The sequence below is a fragment of the Anoplopoma fimbria genome, chromosome 20 (genome assembly GCF_027596085.1).
Source record: "Anoplopoma fimbria isolate UVic2021 breed Golden Eagle Sablefish chromosome 20, Afim_UVic_2022, whole genome shotgun sequence".
Lineage (NCBI taxonomy): Eukaryota > Metazoa > Chordata > Actinopteri > Perciformes > Anoplopomatidae > Anoplopoma > Anoplopoma fimbria.
The window spans coordinates 6,312,071-6,328,943 of NC_072468.1; the positions used below are offsets into that span (position 1 = coordinate 6,312,071).

The 16,873-nt window shown below is 38.9% G+C and overlaps 1 protein-coding gene across 4 annotated transcripts in view; it reads right to left on the reverse strand.

The window, feature by feature from the left end:
* Nucleotides 1-13,215, reverse strand: part of ulk4 (unc-51 like kinase 4) — a 75,212-nt gene extending 61,997 nt beyond the window's left edge. For 2 of the 4 annotated variants that reach the window (XM_054622472.1, XM_054622471.1), the window contains exons 1-17: nt 12,660-12,733; nt 12,080-12,220; nt 11,545-11,644; nt 11,085-11,224; nt 10,825-10,987; nt 10,476-10,577; nt 10,096-10,179; nt 9,872-9,947; nt 9,237-9,377; nt 8,624-8,937; nt 8,171-8,240; nt 7,746-7,812; nt 7,488-7,580; nt 7,145-7,205; nt 6,807-7,006; nt 5,928-5,974; nt 5,554-5,632 (exon numbers count right to left, since the gene is read on the reverse strand). In XM_054622472.1, coding sequence (XP_054478447.1) covers nt 5,554-5,632; nt 5,928-5,974; nt 6,807-7,006; nt 7,145-7,205; nt 7,488-7,580; nt 7,746-7,812; nt 8,171-8,240; nt 8,624-8,937; nt 9,237-9,377; nt 9,872-9,947; nt 10,096-10,179; nt 10,476-10,577; nt 10,825-10,987; nt 11,085-11,224; nt 11,545-11,644; nt 12,080-12,220; nt 12,660-12,668 — 1,887 coding nt within the window. In that variant the 5' untranslated portion in view covers nt 12,669-12,733. Of the gene's footprint in view, nt 1-5,553; nt 5,633-5,927; nt 5,975-6,806; nt 7,007-7,144; nt 7,206-7,487; nt 7,581-7,745; nt 7,813-8,170; nt 8,241-8,623; nt 8,938-9,236; nt 9,378-9,871; nt 9,948-10,095; nt 10,180-10,475; nt 10,578-10,824; nt 10,988-11,084; nt 11,225-11,544; nt 11,645-12,079; nt 12,221-12,659; nt 12,734-13,108 lie in introns of those variants that run through there. The other 2 variants (XM_054622474.1, XM_054622473.1) reach the window with 2 other exon arrangements.
* Between the last annotated feature and the right edge of the window lie 3,658 nt (nt 13,216-16,873).

Below are 16,873 nucleotides of genomic sequence, written 5' to 3' on the forward strand. Positions count from 1 at the left end.
AATGATCAACGATAACATTTTAAAAATATCAGTTATAATTGCACAACGGTGTTAATCCTTCATATCCTAGAATATAAGAGGACATGGAAAAATTATACAAATTAAGATAAACTCCGATAAATTCATCATATCTTATACGTGGATGAAAATATATAGTTACAATATGTATTTAACACTCTTGGGACATCTTTGCGTACTTTCAAAGTTTTACTGAAAGCTGACCAGGCAAAATGGGTTGTATTTTGAGGAATGCATAATTCCAGTACCGATCTCCCTGCCATACAACTCTAACTTTTAACATTGATTCTATTTAGGGATGTCTGTGATCTCTTTTGTGTCTGACCAAAAAGGAAAGAAACTAAAGCAAGGCAAAGGTAAAAGGAGAAAGAGTGAGGAGGAGGAGAAGGTAGCGTGAGAAAAGAAGGGGGAAACAACAGTAAAAAGGAAAGGAAAGAAAAAAGGAAGTCAAAGCGGGAAATAGAAAAATAAGAGCTGGACAGCAGCAATAACAATCTCACTGAAAACCATTGAAATGAACAAACGCACCCCAAAATACTCGGTAAGGGACACACACGAATACATGTATAGAGAAACAAGTGTTTTCAGGGCACTAAGTATATGCATACACATAAGGTACACAAATTCATGCAATCATATGCAGTGAAATGCACTGCACCCTCACACACACACACACACAGTTAAGTATATGCAGAGACAGCCTTGCTGGCTGGCTGCTTCCTGGCATTAGCATTACTGCCAGCTTCCCCCCTCTGTGATCTGATGAAAGTTCTGCTTCACTCCTCTATCACTCCCTCCCTCTTCTCCACCTTTCTTTTTCCATCCCTCTCGGTTCTTGGTCTCTCTTTCCTCATTGTTTTTCACCCTTCTTGTGTCTTTTTTCTCTTCTTGCTCTACTTGTAATCGCTCTCAATGTACATAACATCTTTCACTCTCCCCCCTTCTTTCTCTCACCTACATCATTCTCTCACACTTGCTTGCTTTCACAGTCTCTCACCTTCTGTCTCTCTTTCTCGTTGTAGGGTGAGAAGTGGTAACAGTCTGTTTGTCATGTACTCTCTCAACATATCTTCCCCTTTCCCAGAAGAATTATTCTTTCCTTTTATTTCTGCCCAAGAATCGTGGCGTATCCTCATGCGGGGCCATCAATGAGCATGGTACAGCATCAGTTTGCCACTGGAATCCTGAGCAGGTCTGAACTTTATTGCGAATACACTGAGACTAGGACGGAAGCCAATATGTATGACTTAGTTGACCTTATTTAAAGTTATAAACTAAAAACTCAAATCATGCTGTGTAATTTCTAACCAACTATGGGAATTGTACAAGTGTGCTGTAAAAGAAACTGCTCTTGGTTTTCTGCCTCTTTCCCACATTATTGTCCTCCGTTCTTCTCCGTCACTACCTTCCTGAGCTGAACCCGCTAATAACATAAATGGCTGAGTGCATAGATGAGATTCTGTGGTGTGTTTGAAACTGGTCTCGCAGCTGCTCTCAGGCAGAGGGTACTGAAAGGCACCCCTGTGCAACGAGCCAGAGTGGAAAAGCAAGCATAAACGTGCACACACACACAAAACTATATTCCCTTCTAGAACACATTATCATTATTTCAGCATCAACACTCCCTCAAAATCAAGTAATGCACATGAATACACACAAGGAAACATACACACATTAACTTAATTAACATACACTAAAAGCATTCATAAAGTCACACCAAGGATAAAAAGACATCCCAACACCTCACACAGAAGTCTTGCATATACACAAACAAATATGACACCTACAAATATCGCAAATGAGCTACTGTATGTCTACACTTGGGACAGATGTTTTTAAGAATGAACATGTTGGTGGATTATCTGTGTTATAAGGCAGGAAATGCACATTATTTTATTGCTAATACAAGGCATGTCTTTGCTGAGGTGAGAAAAGAGACTAAGATATAAAGCAGTATTGGAGCATTGCAGTCAGAGGTAACCCTCTTTTCTTCAAGCTTTTCACCTACATTTTCTTTATTTTTTAAAAAATGTACATACCAAGATGTCCTAAGAACGACACTTGCAAAATGTATGCATGTTCTGAAGTGTCCCATGGCATATTTGACACACTGTTTGTCAAATGGTAAAACAAGACAACACATGCGTGGCTATAATATACAAGTTGTTGTGTTAAAACTGTTTAGTTCATGAATCAAACACCAAATTTAAGAGATTACAGATTAGCACAGGCTCTGAGAATATCTTCACCGTCTCCAGGAAACAATAATGCTGTATTTTCTGTGTGACCATTATACTCTATACTGTAGTGTAGGTTTTGGATGGTTTTCATCAAAATGTATTAGTTATAGATGTTCACACAACACAAGTGGTTCAAACTCTCATATATTCCTTACAATATTTACAAATGCCCTCTGAATGCGTGTTCCTAAAGATTGTTGTGGGCTTTAGAATGCCTTAAGACCCCGTATCCCATGAAACACCCTGCAGAGTGGAAGCTTTACCGGCTAAACAGCTGTAAACGCCACACAAAAACTTTATAGGTGATGATAAATGTAACGGAAAATGATATCAGTTGGTTCTGAAAGCACAGCTTCCCTACGTCGCATAAGGAAAGCAGTAAGCTTGCGATAGACACATTAATCCAGAAAATATTATTCTCATTTAATTTTATTCAAGGAGAGAGACAGAGAGGGTGAGGGACAAAGACAGAAAAGAGATAAGAGGCGGAGAGACAGAGAGGGGAAAGAGAGACAGAAAGAGAGACAAACAGGTGTGTTTGTGTGTGCATGTGTGCGTGTGTGTGTGTTGGGGGGGTCGAAGCATATAGCGGTTACTATGGTAACTAAGCCCAGCCCTGACACTCCAATCAGTAGGACTGCAGCAGGAGAACCCCTGCTGAGACGACAACTCACACACACACGAAAACTCAAGTATGTGTCGTTTTATTGGTCATCTGTTAGTACCATCACAGAATAATACACACACACACACACACACACACACACACACACACACACACACACACACACACACACACACACACACACACACACACACACACACACACACACACACACACACACACACAAATAGGCAAACCCCTGCTGAGTCTATAGATGGAGGCACTCAGTCATAGACACAAACAGACTGACATACAGACACAAATGAACACCTTTGTCCTTTTCTTAACAATCTGTCATCCTACGTTAGCTGGAGGGATGTAAGGACAGTAGCGGAAAAAATGTTCCGCCATTTGTCTTTAACAACAAGCGCACTGACAAAAACACTGCTATGCCACAGTCGGCCATTTTGTAAATCACCGTGACGACTCAGTAGCAGTAAAGTGTCGAAACAAGTGGAGAAAGAGAGAAGAAAAAGATAAACCTGGAAAGAGAGCGGATGTGGGATCAGATCTACCGTAGCCGGAATGGATTACATTCAAAATAGATGTGATGGAGCAGACGACGAGACAAAGAAGTGTAGAGAGATGCGAAAATGTGTTTAACTTTGTTGAGGATGAAAGGATCAAATAAGGGAGAGGCTCGCCATCCCAACGACAAACAAAACTGCTTTTAACATTGAATTAGTCCAACACAGCTTGGTGGGAACATGTGTGTGTGTGTGTGTGTGTGTGTGTGTGTGTGTGTGTGTGTGTGTGTGTGTGTGTGTGTGTGTGTGTGTGTGTGTGTGTGTGTGTGTGTGCAGTAGTGTGTGTTTGTTTAGGGGCGCTGAGTTAAGTATTTGAATTGTCTGTCACTTTCTAGGAAAATACACTCAGTTGCTAAATTATTAGGTACACCTACATAAAACAAAAACAGTCAAACTAATAGTCAACTCAAGTAAATTTTATTTATATAACCCAATATCAGTAATTTGCCTAAAGGGGCTTTACAATCTCCCTGCCCTGGAGGAGTGATCTCTGGTACTCTTCATTATGTTTCTTTACTTTCCCCCCCCCATTAAAGCGTTTTTAGGGGAGTTTTTTTCCGTATACAAATCAAGGATCTAAGAACAGAGTGTGTCATATGCTGTACAGATTGTAAAGGCCTTTGAAGCAAATTTGGGATTTGTGATATAGTGTTATATGAATAAAATTGACTTTACAAATTAGTTTTGGCAAGGTATACCTAGTAAAATATAGATTCGTACAGCAGTTTCACGTGTATCATTCCAATAACTATGCCAAAGAGAGTCCACTAAGGTGATATTAGTAGTATTAAATAAAAAAAGTAGATTATGCAGTAGCATATGTAAATAAAAACAAATAATAAACAAATAAGATAAATAAATAAGACAATACACTAACAATACACTAGCGTTACAACATTAGCAATAGCAAAAGCTGGAACACTAAATTCAATTTGTTTATGATCAATCGATCATAATTTCTACTCATATTACTATAGAATGTTTGATGAAGGAACTGTATAAGCAAGTTCTTTTAAATATTTTCTGAGTTAGAGAGAAAGAGAGAGAGAGCGAGAGAGAGCGCGCAAGCAAGGGAGAGAAAGGTGTTTTTAGTGTCTCTGAGGCTAATGAAAGACGTGCTGTCTTGTAGATTTTTAATGCCACCTGCTGGTACAAACTAGTACTATAAAGTTAGTGTCGACAGATCAGGTATTCCCATCCACTTCTTGTGATAGGTCAGTTTTTCCCCTACATGTTGTGCTGGATGTTTTAATTATTGAGGATATGCCCCTAAACAGAACTAAAGTGGGGATAAAAATCTAACAAAAATGACACATCTATTAAGCAACAAAAATGCAACGACATGCCCAACAACATTAAGCAAGACTTATTGTTAATAAAGAAACAACGATACATACTGCATGAAGTTTTGCACACATTGTTCTTATGTTTTCCGCTCTTATGCATAAATGTGCAGTCATACTTTCAGTAGATCTGCTGGGATGTACTGTCACCTCATGGTGGGAACTGGTACTGCAGGTTTTAGGCCCCCAAAATGTTTTTAAAAGGTTTTAGAATTCCATCTTATCATCCATCCATTATCTGTAACCGCTTATCCTTAGAGGGTAGATCAGCATGAGCCGATCTCAGCAAACAGGTGGCCAGTCATTCATAGGGCTGACAGACAGACAACCATTCAAACTCACATTCACATCTATGGGCAATTTAGAGTTTTCAGTTGTCTTTGTATGGAAGCCCAAGCTAACACAATGAGAACATGCAAACTCCACACAGAAGAGCTTGTTTTTGAACACTTTAATATGACTATAAACATTTACCTTGTTTTGGTGTAAAATTGGAAACAGATTTGTTTTAAGCTCTTTCGTTGCTACTGTACCACTAAACCTACTAAAGGCTGAATGAGTAGAGATATACTGTAATTCTATTATCTATCTAAACGTGACTTTGCAGTGGAAAAAAAATAGTATTCAAAATTCGATGTGTGTGAGTGTGTGTGTGTGTGTGTGTGTGTGTGTGTGTGTGTGTGTGTGTGTGTGTGTGTGTGTGTGTGTGTGTGTGTGTGTGTGTGTGTGTGTGTGTGAGAGAGAGTGTGTGCTTTACAAACCTCAGAAACAGGACTGTCCTCTCCTAATTCAGTACAATGCAGAGCCAGTAGACCGATCACTCTGAGAACCTTGCTCCGTCTGAAAAAAAGAAATGTTTTATCAAATAAAAACGTTTAAAAAAAGTATTTTTAATCCCTTACATAACTGGAAACTTAAACATGAATTTTCAGTTCATGTCTTAACCTTATAACATCCAACAAAATAAAGGGCACCAGGTCTTTGTTAACACCCACTTTGTTTTAGCTATTTTGGCATTGATAGGAGTAACTTTGAAAAACGGTTCTTAATGAACTGTAAAAGAAAGGGATATTACAGCAAGGCGCACAATCATGCTCTGTGGTTTATAGAGATAATAAATACATAATGTACTTACACATCCCAGTTTGGAGCTAGTCGTAATTGCTGGGTCAATACTGGAAGCTGAAAGAAGGTGGGTGGAGATTAGAGAGACAGATAAAGAAAGAAAGAAGAAAAACAAACAAGATTAAAAACCCAGTCTCTAAGAAACGATGACATATGATAGCAAATCATGGGTTTTCGATTCATTATGACTTTTAATAAGCTAAGTTTGTAAAAGCAGCAAAACAATTGCATTTTTAAGGTCTGATGGGTGATAAAACAGATGAGCGGTGTGTACAAAACTATTAAAACACCATGATGTATCAGTACTGATATGTCGTGAAAGTAGTCAAGATCCAAAAATAATTTTGAGTTAATCAAGTGTTTTATCATCAGTAAATTCCTAATTTTGAGAAATATATGTTTTGGGGCATTTTGTGTTCACAATCTATTAAAAGAGAAACCATTTTCTTAGCCTTGAATAATTGTATGGTACTATGCCCTTGTCACTGCGCTAATGATTCCTACTTCTTGCTGAAAGCTATTGCAAGAACCTCACACATATTACAAGTTCCGGGGGATGCTGTTTGCTTACAAATGTGGCTAGATAATGTTTCATACAGGGAGCGCAAGGACTGAGGGGTTGAGGAAACAAAAAAGTGATTATATAAAAAGATATTAAATTGCATGTGTTTGAAGTTTACAAACATTCAAATGGAAAAAAGTTACGATATTTTACAACCTCAGATTCACTTAGCTGAGAGCAAGGATTCCAACACTGCCATGCAGTGCTGTAGTCTTAAAAATATTCCCAAAAACTGAAAAATGTTGTTACATTTTTTTTGTTAAACCCAGCCATTAGGGATGCATCAATATTTCAACATGGATCCTATGTAAATTCATGTAGTCCTACCAGTGTTGAGTTCATCAGCCTGTTAGCAATCACTTTATGTCCAACTACACAACAGAGGTAGCACAGCAGGTTGAGTCTGGAGCGATTGGCTGTGGAGTTAGGAGGAGGAGCAGTGGAGGGGCTCTGCTCTTCAAGAGATGAACAAAGCGGTAAGAGGAAGACAGTCCACTCTTCATCACTCAGGGACTGCAGCTTCTCAACTGGAGAACAGGAGAGGAGAAAAAGTCAGCCTCAAGACACATTAGAGCAAATGACCACATACTGCACTGATTGTCTGTACTTTCTATGGGATAAAATCTCACTTGATATTGACTTGAAAAACAAAAGTATCACAGTACCTGAATATGTTGGTACACAAAGGGTTTTGGGATCAAAACGCACAGGAGGACTCTTAAGAATCTGATAAAAAGACAGAACACCACACAGTGAGCCTCAGTATAATCTGTCTGATCTTCATACCAAAATTAACATGTAGCTATTTCCTCACTTTCTCAATTTCTTTTCTAAATATTGTTTACCTTATACAATTTGATTGTGAGATGGAGGTTATAAGCAGAGGCTCCTCCTCACAACGACACTTACGACTGAAGATTATTAAAAGTCAAATAGATGCATTTTAAGTAACTGAAAACACCCTGGACTCTGAAATGGCTTATGTCCAATAATATTGTACGTTTATACCTTAGGGTTATCCATGATTGGGGTGACAGTCAGATCAGAGTCAGTATGGAGAAGAGCTTTAACAGAGGATGTGATGTCAGTACCAGTCCTGGCCTAGGAGGAGGTGAAAGAAAAGAGAGGAGAGTCAAACTCAGGAGGAGGAGTGAAGTGTTCACCAAGCCCACCAACAAATTGAGGCAGAGGATAACATAATGTTAGACCTAAAAGTGAATATATTTAAGTTTTTTCTAAAACAGCATTAATGTGAGTGGCAGTAACCTGAGGTGCATGGGTCTGGTTCGTGGAGTCTGAGATACTGCAGCTTCTCCTTGAGGTGGTACGGGAGCTAGAAGGACAACAGGAAAATAATGTCAAAATATACTACTATCTGCTTATGGCTGTTGGATATGTGTGCATGAGGCTGAGAATAGTACAGTATTGCTAAGAATAGATATGAGAGTAGCGCTGGGGCCACTCATTCTAAAATGATGCTTCAACAATTACAGTACTGCATTATACTGTTTACTTCCCTGATGTGTGTTCAATACAAGAGCTTGGACGGAGAATAAGTTAAAATATTTTGTGTAACACTTTTGAGATTCATATTCTTCTTCAGAAAGTAAAAATGAACGAGGACATCAATTAGTTTACTGTGACCCAGGCAAAACAGGTCCACAGGACAACAGATGAAATGAACTGAATACCTGAGCAGAAAAATGGCTTCCGTGTTGTCCTCATCCACACCACTCTTTGGCCTGAGCTCTGATACATTATCTGGAGGAGGAAGCACAAAAGATACAAATCAGATTGTATTGTGATTGAATATTCTTTATATATGCAGAAAAAGGTTTGCTGATCATGTCTGTTGTTACGGTCTTTCCATCAATCTCAAGTTGAGAAACAGCCTTGCTTAGGGTAATGATGGTAGTGGTTTCCTCCCATAAATAAAGTATATAATGTCCAATCAACAACCTTTCATATCAACCTTTCATATCAACCATAGTAACACGCATACACACAAGGCAGACACACACAGAGCACATAACTACCAGTTTAAACTGGTTATTTTAAACATTGCATTACATAGCATGTAGTGGCCAAGTATCTCCCATTTCTAACTTAAAACAAATAAACATAGACATATGAGAATGTCTTACCTAGCATTAATGACTTATTGGGCTGCAGTGTGTGGCACATCTGCTTGGCCCCAGTTAGCTTGGGGCCATCTTCTGTCTTTGCCTCCTCCTCTCCTCCTCTCTCCTTCCCCATCTCCATATCCAAGCCGTGGCTGTTCCTTAAAGCGGCGTGTCTGACAGCTTGCTGGCAATCAGTCTTTCTGTCAGATGGCCTGTTAGTTGTTGAAGTTGCTGTCTGTGATGAGATTAGTTTCTTAGAAATCCTAAAGGGTGGCTGGGTGCTGGAAAGTTTGTCTGTATGTCCTGGAGGGAAAGGGTCAGGGATCCTTGTGTGTCTGTGGAGTTATTTAAAAACCCATATAAACACAAAATACTCAACTGGGGAGAAAAACCTTCACATGAACTGTTTGGAATAAATAGTATTGTAATTCTGAAGGCTTGTAGGTGTGTTGTGCGGATTAAAAGAGAATAGACTGGGCTTGAACAACATTTTGACCTCTTCATATTCCATAAGGGTGGGCCTTACTACTTTAACAAAGAAAATCTGAAAAGCAGTGAAATAGCTGCAACAAAATGTCAGTAGAACAATGTAGGAGCTCTAAAAAAAGAGAGAAATAAAAATATAATGACACACCTCAAGCTATTTTTAAAGACACCCTCACAGCTGCTTATTTCCTCCTGATCCGCTTCGTCATCCTCCTCTTCTTCTCCTTCTTCTTCCTCCATTAGTACTTGCGTCCAGAAAGGGTGGCCCAACAACTCTGGCCAGTCCATCCTAATAAACAAAAAACAAGAAAAGTAAACATTAAGACAGGGCTGGGCAATATGGATATAATCAAAATATTTTTGACCAAATATCTCGATATCAGTATTTCGATGATATTCAAGGGTTGACAGTTGGTGCTTCCACAAAATACTTACACAATGAGCATTTTGATAAATAATCATCAGTAATGTAAATATAATGATTATGTGTGTAAAGGCAAATAAAGTAATTCAATGTTGCAGTTAAGTCAATTTCAATCTCTTAGAAACTCTATAGCTGTCCATTTTTATTTGAGTCAAGAACTAAACTTGCCTTATTAATAAAATATAAATAATGTTAGTACAAAGAGATAATATAACTTATAAATAATACACAACAATAACACAGTAAGCATTGTGATGTTAGGATTCTATATGTGTGTGTGTGTGTGTGTGTGTGTGTGTGTGTGTGTGTGTGTGTGTGTGTGTGTGTGTGTGTGTGTGTGTGGTGTCTATGAATCCGACCTCTTATCTGGGTTTTTGTTGAGCAAGCGTTTCAGAAGATTCAGGAATTCCTCACTGGGAGGACTGGCTGAAAGCACTGTAACAAACAACACAGAAGAAATGTTCATAAATTTAAACCAAAAAACAACTACTCTATAATAAAAAATAAATTATGTCAAACATCACATCTGTGTGTGACTCTGTCTGTGTTCCAGCATGTGTGTGTTTGTGAGAGAGTGCATCACCTGTCTGTGTGGGAGGTGGTGGTTCCTGATGTAAAATCATCTCTGTAATTTCAGTGTAGCTCTCAGAATAGAAAGGAGGTTTACCTGGGAAGCAAAAAATGTTTTCAGTCGTATTTACTTTTTTCTATTTTTTTCCATCAGTAGCATCATCATAAACATCATGAATGACAGTTACCCAACAACAGAGTACATTAGCGAGAGAAAAAAAAAAAGGGAAAACACATGAAATTCATTACACTGTGTACTTTATTATACTCCTATGCCGGTATCACTGTACGTGAGTGTGTGTGTGTGTTTGTGTGTGTGTGTGTGTGTGTGTGTGTGTGTGTGTGTGTGTGTGTGTGTGTGTGTGTGTGTTGTGTGTGTTTGTTTGTGTGTACCAGAAAACATGAAGTAGAGCGTACAACCCAGAGCCCAGAGATCAGAGCTCATACTGGTTTCTGATCCCTGCAAAACCTCTGGAGCTCTGTAAATTGAAGGACCTGAAAATACACACGGGTACAGTAATTAGGAAAAACAAAAATAGTAAAAGAAGACGGTCATCCTTATTACGAACATGGGATGTTTTGATGTTGAATTTGAACTAAACTGTTTATTTTATTAGCTTTCGTATGTTTGGTCATTCTATTACAAACTGGCTTTTATGTGATGTTGTGTTTTCTGTTGTTTTATAGCCTTGCTTTGTCCGTCAAAGCACTTTGTAAACTCTGTTTTTAAAGGTGCATTTACCATTTAATCTGTTCCTCGTGTTGTCAAAGTGCTCCTTGCCATCTCCTTCCCCTGCCTCCTCAGATGTAGAGAGCAAGGCGAAGAAATCCTCCAGTGTCTCTCCGTCTGCCTTGGACAGACAGAAGTTACCAAACTTCAGGGTGCCACTACCATCCAGTAGGATCTATGGGCAACAAAGGGAGGGTTACTGTATTCATCTAATAATCATAATGTTTCTGTTGTACTGTTAGTCCTGCAAAAACAATAATTCAGATGCAAACCTTAGCAGGGGTCAAGTCAGAGAAAATGATTCCTAATTCATGGATGTATTTCAGTCCTTTGAGCAAGTCCCATCCAAATCTCCTCACCACATCTTCTGACAGACATCCATCATGACCAATTATAGACTCCAGGGAACCACCTGATAGATGGACATGAGTGTAAAAAGAGAGCAAGCAGGAGAGAGACCAAGAAACTAGATACAGCAAGACTAACACTTGTTTCAAATAGCCAACAATCCCTTATGCCTAAAGAACATGTGCACCATCTTAACATGAAAGTGAATTGCTGTCATTAGTCAAATAAACCAGAATATAGTACTATTTGTGAACATTATCAGTTGTAAGCTGCTTTAAGATGCATTTCTCCTTCCACATGTTTTGATGGCTAGAAATCAGCAGTCAGTTATCACATCTAATGGTGCATGACTGCTTCTCAGGAGTGCCAGAAATAATCACTGACCTGTACAGAGCTCCACTACCAACCAGAGGTGGTTACTTGTCTCATACCATTCATAGAAACATACAATGTTCGGATGATCCAGATCATTGGTGAGACGTACCTAAAAGGGGACGGAAACAAGACATCATTAAATCTGTAGGTTTTCTATATTACGATGCTCGAAATCAAAATTTTCCCTAAAATAATTCACATGCTTTGATCTCAGTCCTGACTGAGATCATGCTCAGTCAGGACTGTTGACAAACAATGTTGATAGAAATCTGGGAAACTCATTAACTGCAAATAAGGCCCAAAACTCTAATGTCTAAGAGTAATGTTTTAATGTATATAGTTTTTATGTTTTAAGTCAATATAACTATAACTAACTATATATAACTATAACAATAATATATTAAAAAAATATTTCAAAGTTGGTACTTTCATGCCTTTTCAGGCTTAATAATACAACTATACTAAAACTTATGAACTAACAAAAAAATTATGAAAATGTAACAGGTGTCTTGATACGTTTATACAGTTAAAATAATTATCCTACATGGTTAGTGATCTCAGGTCTCTTGGCTTTGTCGGCGCAGATGATGGCTACATAGTTGAGATTGCCTTTCCTTCTTCCTTTATAGACAACAGAGCTACTGCCAGCCCCAAGTTCCTCATACAGGATGAAGTTCTCCATCCGCTGTGGAGAAGGGAAAAAAAAGTATTAAGTTTTAATCATTAACGTTAGATATCTTAAGAAGTTGAGAGAGTAGAGTTTGTCATCAATAAGGGAAAGAAGCAGGGAAGTATCCGACACAAAACCAAACAGTATGACCTTAGCTCTATCATCAATGCTGTGCATTGGCTGAGAAGAAATGTGCTATTTAAAAACTATTCTAATAATTATAGTCCGTAGAATTATTCAAATTCCATAACCTGAAAACCATTTGAGCTGTCGTTCATATGGTATGACATTACCTAACATCAGTCTTTATAAAGAGAGACACAGCACTACATATGGGGTCATGAAGTCAAAACGGGGTCAAACAAATAAATAAATATAATAAAATATGGTCATTTGCTGAACATATAGGTTAGGGTATATTGGTTCTCTCAAGTTTGCCATGTGGGTAACTCACATTTAGCATAGGCTCACATCTGTCCACATCTTACGTTAGCTGTACTATGAACTGTCCACCTGAACACGATGATGACAATCAGGGCTAATTAGCTTCAGATCACGTGACACCTGTGTGACGCTGACTGCTCGGTCATTACATAGTTTTAACTTGCAGCCAGCTACAACATGTAGCTTCTACACTTGTATTATATGGGCATGTTTGGAAAAAAATGTGGTTAACTTTTAGTTGGGTGAATAAGAGCATATTAAGCACGTTAACTGTCCATGTATAGGATAACGGTTGGCTTGTATGAAGCCTGGTGACCGCTAACTAACGTTATCGTCTTTTCCAAAGCACATGCAGGTTTGTTCGCTAATGACAAGATAACAGCTCACTGCAACACATACGAAGTGACGTTATTAAAGGAACACATCATTCAAGTAGACACAGAGACACACAATACTCACTAAACAATGTGTTTTATATCCCTCACGTTTACTATCAAACTACCTCAGAACTTCTCTCTTCAGCAGCCCGCTGTGTGTGTGTGAGCGGAAGCGAGATGTGCCCGGACGGTTACACTTCCAACTGGGAGAGGGGTGTCCGGAGTTATTCACATTAAATTAAAGCGAAACCTGTCCACCAAAGTCATTGCATGCGTACCGAGGCGTACAAAGAGGTGCAGTTGTGCTTATGAAATATTTCCACATACACACGAGTCACAATACGGGTAAGTTACATTGAATAGGTTGTTAGTTTTGACCCGGCCGCGTCCACATGGTCTATTCCGGTGTTGCTAGGATACGAGAGTGCACACAACAGGCAGCGCATGGAATACAGCAAAAACTGCCATTACAATTACTGTATTTAGCAAACAATGGAAGGTCATTTACTGTACAGGGTCCTGATTGGCCTGTTAGGGGACAATAGTCTGCTGTTAGCCCCCTACTGACGCCCTCTGTAGGCTATGTAAACTGCCATTGAGACCAGAGCAACCCGTCCCCCATTGCTGGAACAATCCAGCATGTGAGCACAACATAACACTAAAATAATAACTAGGGGGTCTCATGCAATGTTGACAAATTAAAAATAAATAAAATTGAATAGGTTCAACTGTGCAAAGCCCCATTCTAGATTCATTTGAGAAACTTGCACGTGACCCTGCATAGGGGTCAACCATCCCCAATGACCCTCCACTTACTACAAACACTGTCCAACATTATGTAAAACACTACAGAAATACATGTATGCATAGAGCCTTTTTCAGGGTGTGGGCATGACCTTAATCCTATATGGTTCTCCATTGTCTATAGATTAAAATCATCCAGGCCTTTTGTCTTGCAGTTTGATTCCAAGCATTTTTAGAAACAGAGAGATAGATTTAGAGAATTTACATCCAAATTGTTTGTTTACTGGTCCATGCTTTGCCCATCTCTGGGTTTTAGTTGGACAGTCTATTCATAGACCTGGCCCTACTGTACATCACACCCACTTGTCCCATTCTCTTTTACCAACCTGGTGTGTCCCTTCACATGTGAATTATTTCTGATTATGGAGTCTAACATTTTGTACTCTCTGAATATGAGCTCACACCACAGAAGCTGATTCCTCTTCATTGGGTACAAGATTGAGAATATTGTGAGATAAAAGATGATGATTTCTTCAAAGAGACTCCAAATTCACGGAACCCCACTGTAACAGATGAGGACACCAATGCATGAATCTGTCAGCACCATGAGACCTGCTGTGAATGAAACCCTTTGCCACTCTCCTCTAACAAAAATGATCCCAAAATCTATTTTTAGTGTTAACGTCACATTCAAATATGAGCCCAGAGTTCTTCACTGTCTTTCTTTTCTGTTTTAAATGATGGTTTCGTCATAAAAAGAAGTCCTGATGAAAAAAGTTGGCGGTTAAAATGTAGAAATCTGTGTTTTCCTGGTCTCTAGTAAGCGTGTTTATGTTTAAATAATGATCATGCATGTTTAAATGATGCACCTGGAGACAAAATAGCAACCATCCAATCCTCAGGTCTACTTAAAGAACAGTCGTTCACCTGACAAGTTTCATCAAAGCGACAGAAAAGGCCACAAATCAAGCCCATATTTAACTATGAAGAAGTTTAAAATGTTGACTATTCCACATAAAGACAGCGGTGGGAAAAGTGTTAATTTATTAGTTGAATTAAGAATCAGAGTTTGGGCCCCTACTGCCTGCATATAGATGAAGCATGAACAACAGAGACCATGGAAATCTTCTCAGTGCACGTAATTTAAATCTCCAAGATTAACCAAAGATTCCAAGAATACCATTTCCCGAGGGCGCATTTTATCCTACAAAATAAAAGCAAGAAAAAATTGTAACGAACGTAAATTACCAAAGTAGGCTTTTGTGGTAGTGACTGGTGATAATTTAGTCCTTTTTGTGAGGTGATCATCTGCCACAATCAGAAATGTATCAGGAATCGTATTGACCAGAATCATTAAAAATGAGTCACAAAGCCATAATCTCTTACTGTCGACCACTGAAGCATCGGTAATTTGTTGTCTTCTGTACAATTATATTAGTTAGTTGGACAGTCAAACAAAAGTGAGACAAGATTGACACAGATAATGTCATAATTTGCAAATATTTCAGACCTTGCTTTGGGTTGGTGTTAGTGTTTGTGCTTTTCATTTGAAAATATAAAATGTAAATAATCGCATTGCCATGGTGCCAAAATACCTTGTTTCTTTTATGTGCAATAGGAGTTTCAAATGCCTATAGACAAGCTCCGTAAATGCAGCACTGTGCAAATGACTTATTGAAACATCATCAATCATCAATTAAAAAGCTTCCCTTCCACCATCACATTATAATATACGTAATGTCCATGTCCCGAGCATAGGCTGTTTTTATAAGGTCCAAACACAAGCACACAGTTTACAAACTAGCTCTTGTGGTAGTTATTTAATGAAGTCACAAACTTGTTTAATGTACTTGAAGTAAATATATATTGTATAGTATGTGTATTTATTGTCTGTGTAGTTGTATAGTATAGTATGTGTATTTATTGTCTGTGTAGTTGTATAGTATGTGTATTTATTGTCTGTGTAGTTGTATAGTATAGTATGTGTATTTATTGTCTGTGTAGTTGTATAGTATAGTATTGTATAGTATTTATTTATTGTCTGTGTCTGTGTCTGTGTAGTTGAGCTGCTGCAACACTTGAATTTCCCCCATGGGGATCAATAAAGGAATATAATAATAAAACAGACCACTCAAAATCAAAATAATGTTAGATTAATGCAATTTATTTTTGAAATGACTCACACCGGATGTAGAATCCTATTGCTTCTACTTTGACTCAGCTCTACTCTATTCACTCACCCCTGCAAAGGAAGCCCAAAAACCAAAAGAAGCTCGTAAAGTGAGGTGAACAGACGCGGGGCTGACTCTGAATCACACCCTCAGTACTCCTCCGTCCACTTGGCTTGACTTTCGCCTGATAGTGGCTTTAAATGATCTGATACCGGTCCGTGTGGAAGCCTATGTCCCGTGGGGGAGCACTGCATGGTTTTGGGGGGTAACGTTACCACAGCCGTCGGTTAGTTTGGTTAGGCGTGGCAGAGATAACTAGTCAGGGGTTAATGTAGGGTTTTTGGTCCAGTTAAGCATCTCAGAAGACGACTGATTGTATTGAGGTATCCGGTTAGGTTCAGGGACACGCACATCGACGGGGAAACGGACTTTGACGCCGACACCGGTCGCATGGTAGTGGATGAGCACATTGTCGCGTTCAGGGAGCCGCTAAATACGCTTTAACTTGTGTCGCCAAACAGACATAACGGGATTATTATTCTGCATCGATCGACAAAACTGGTAAGAAGTTTTTTGTTTTTTTTAATTTTATTTTTGTGGTGAGTTTGTGAACTCTTTGTAATTCAGATTTAAAGTTTGCTGATCATATGGGGGGGTACAGCAGCAGGTGCGGGGAGCCACACGGTTACTCTTCATAGGACCGCAATGCTATATCACTTAATACATGGCGTGTTTTCAACCAGTTTAGTTCATGAGAATAATACGCGTGTCCGGTTTAGTAACGCTACCAAGTTACCTCTGCTTTCTGCCCTTACTTGGTCCGACTCAGAGGTGAACATATTCAGCCTAGTGAGTTTGTCACAGCGGCCGGTGGGCACGTTTTAATAAGATTTATTTCAGATTTAGCGAGGCCTAATCCCACCACAGAAAAT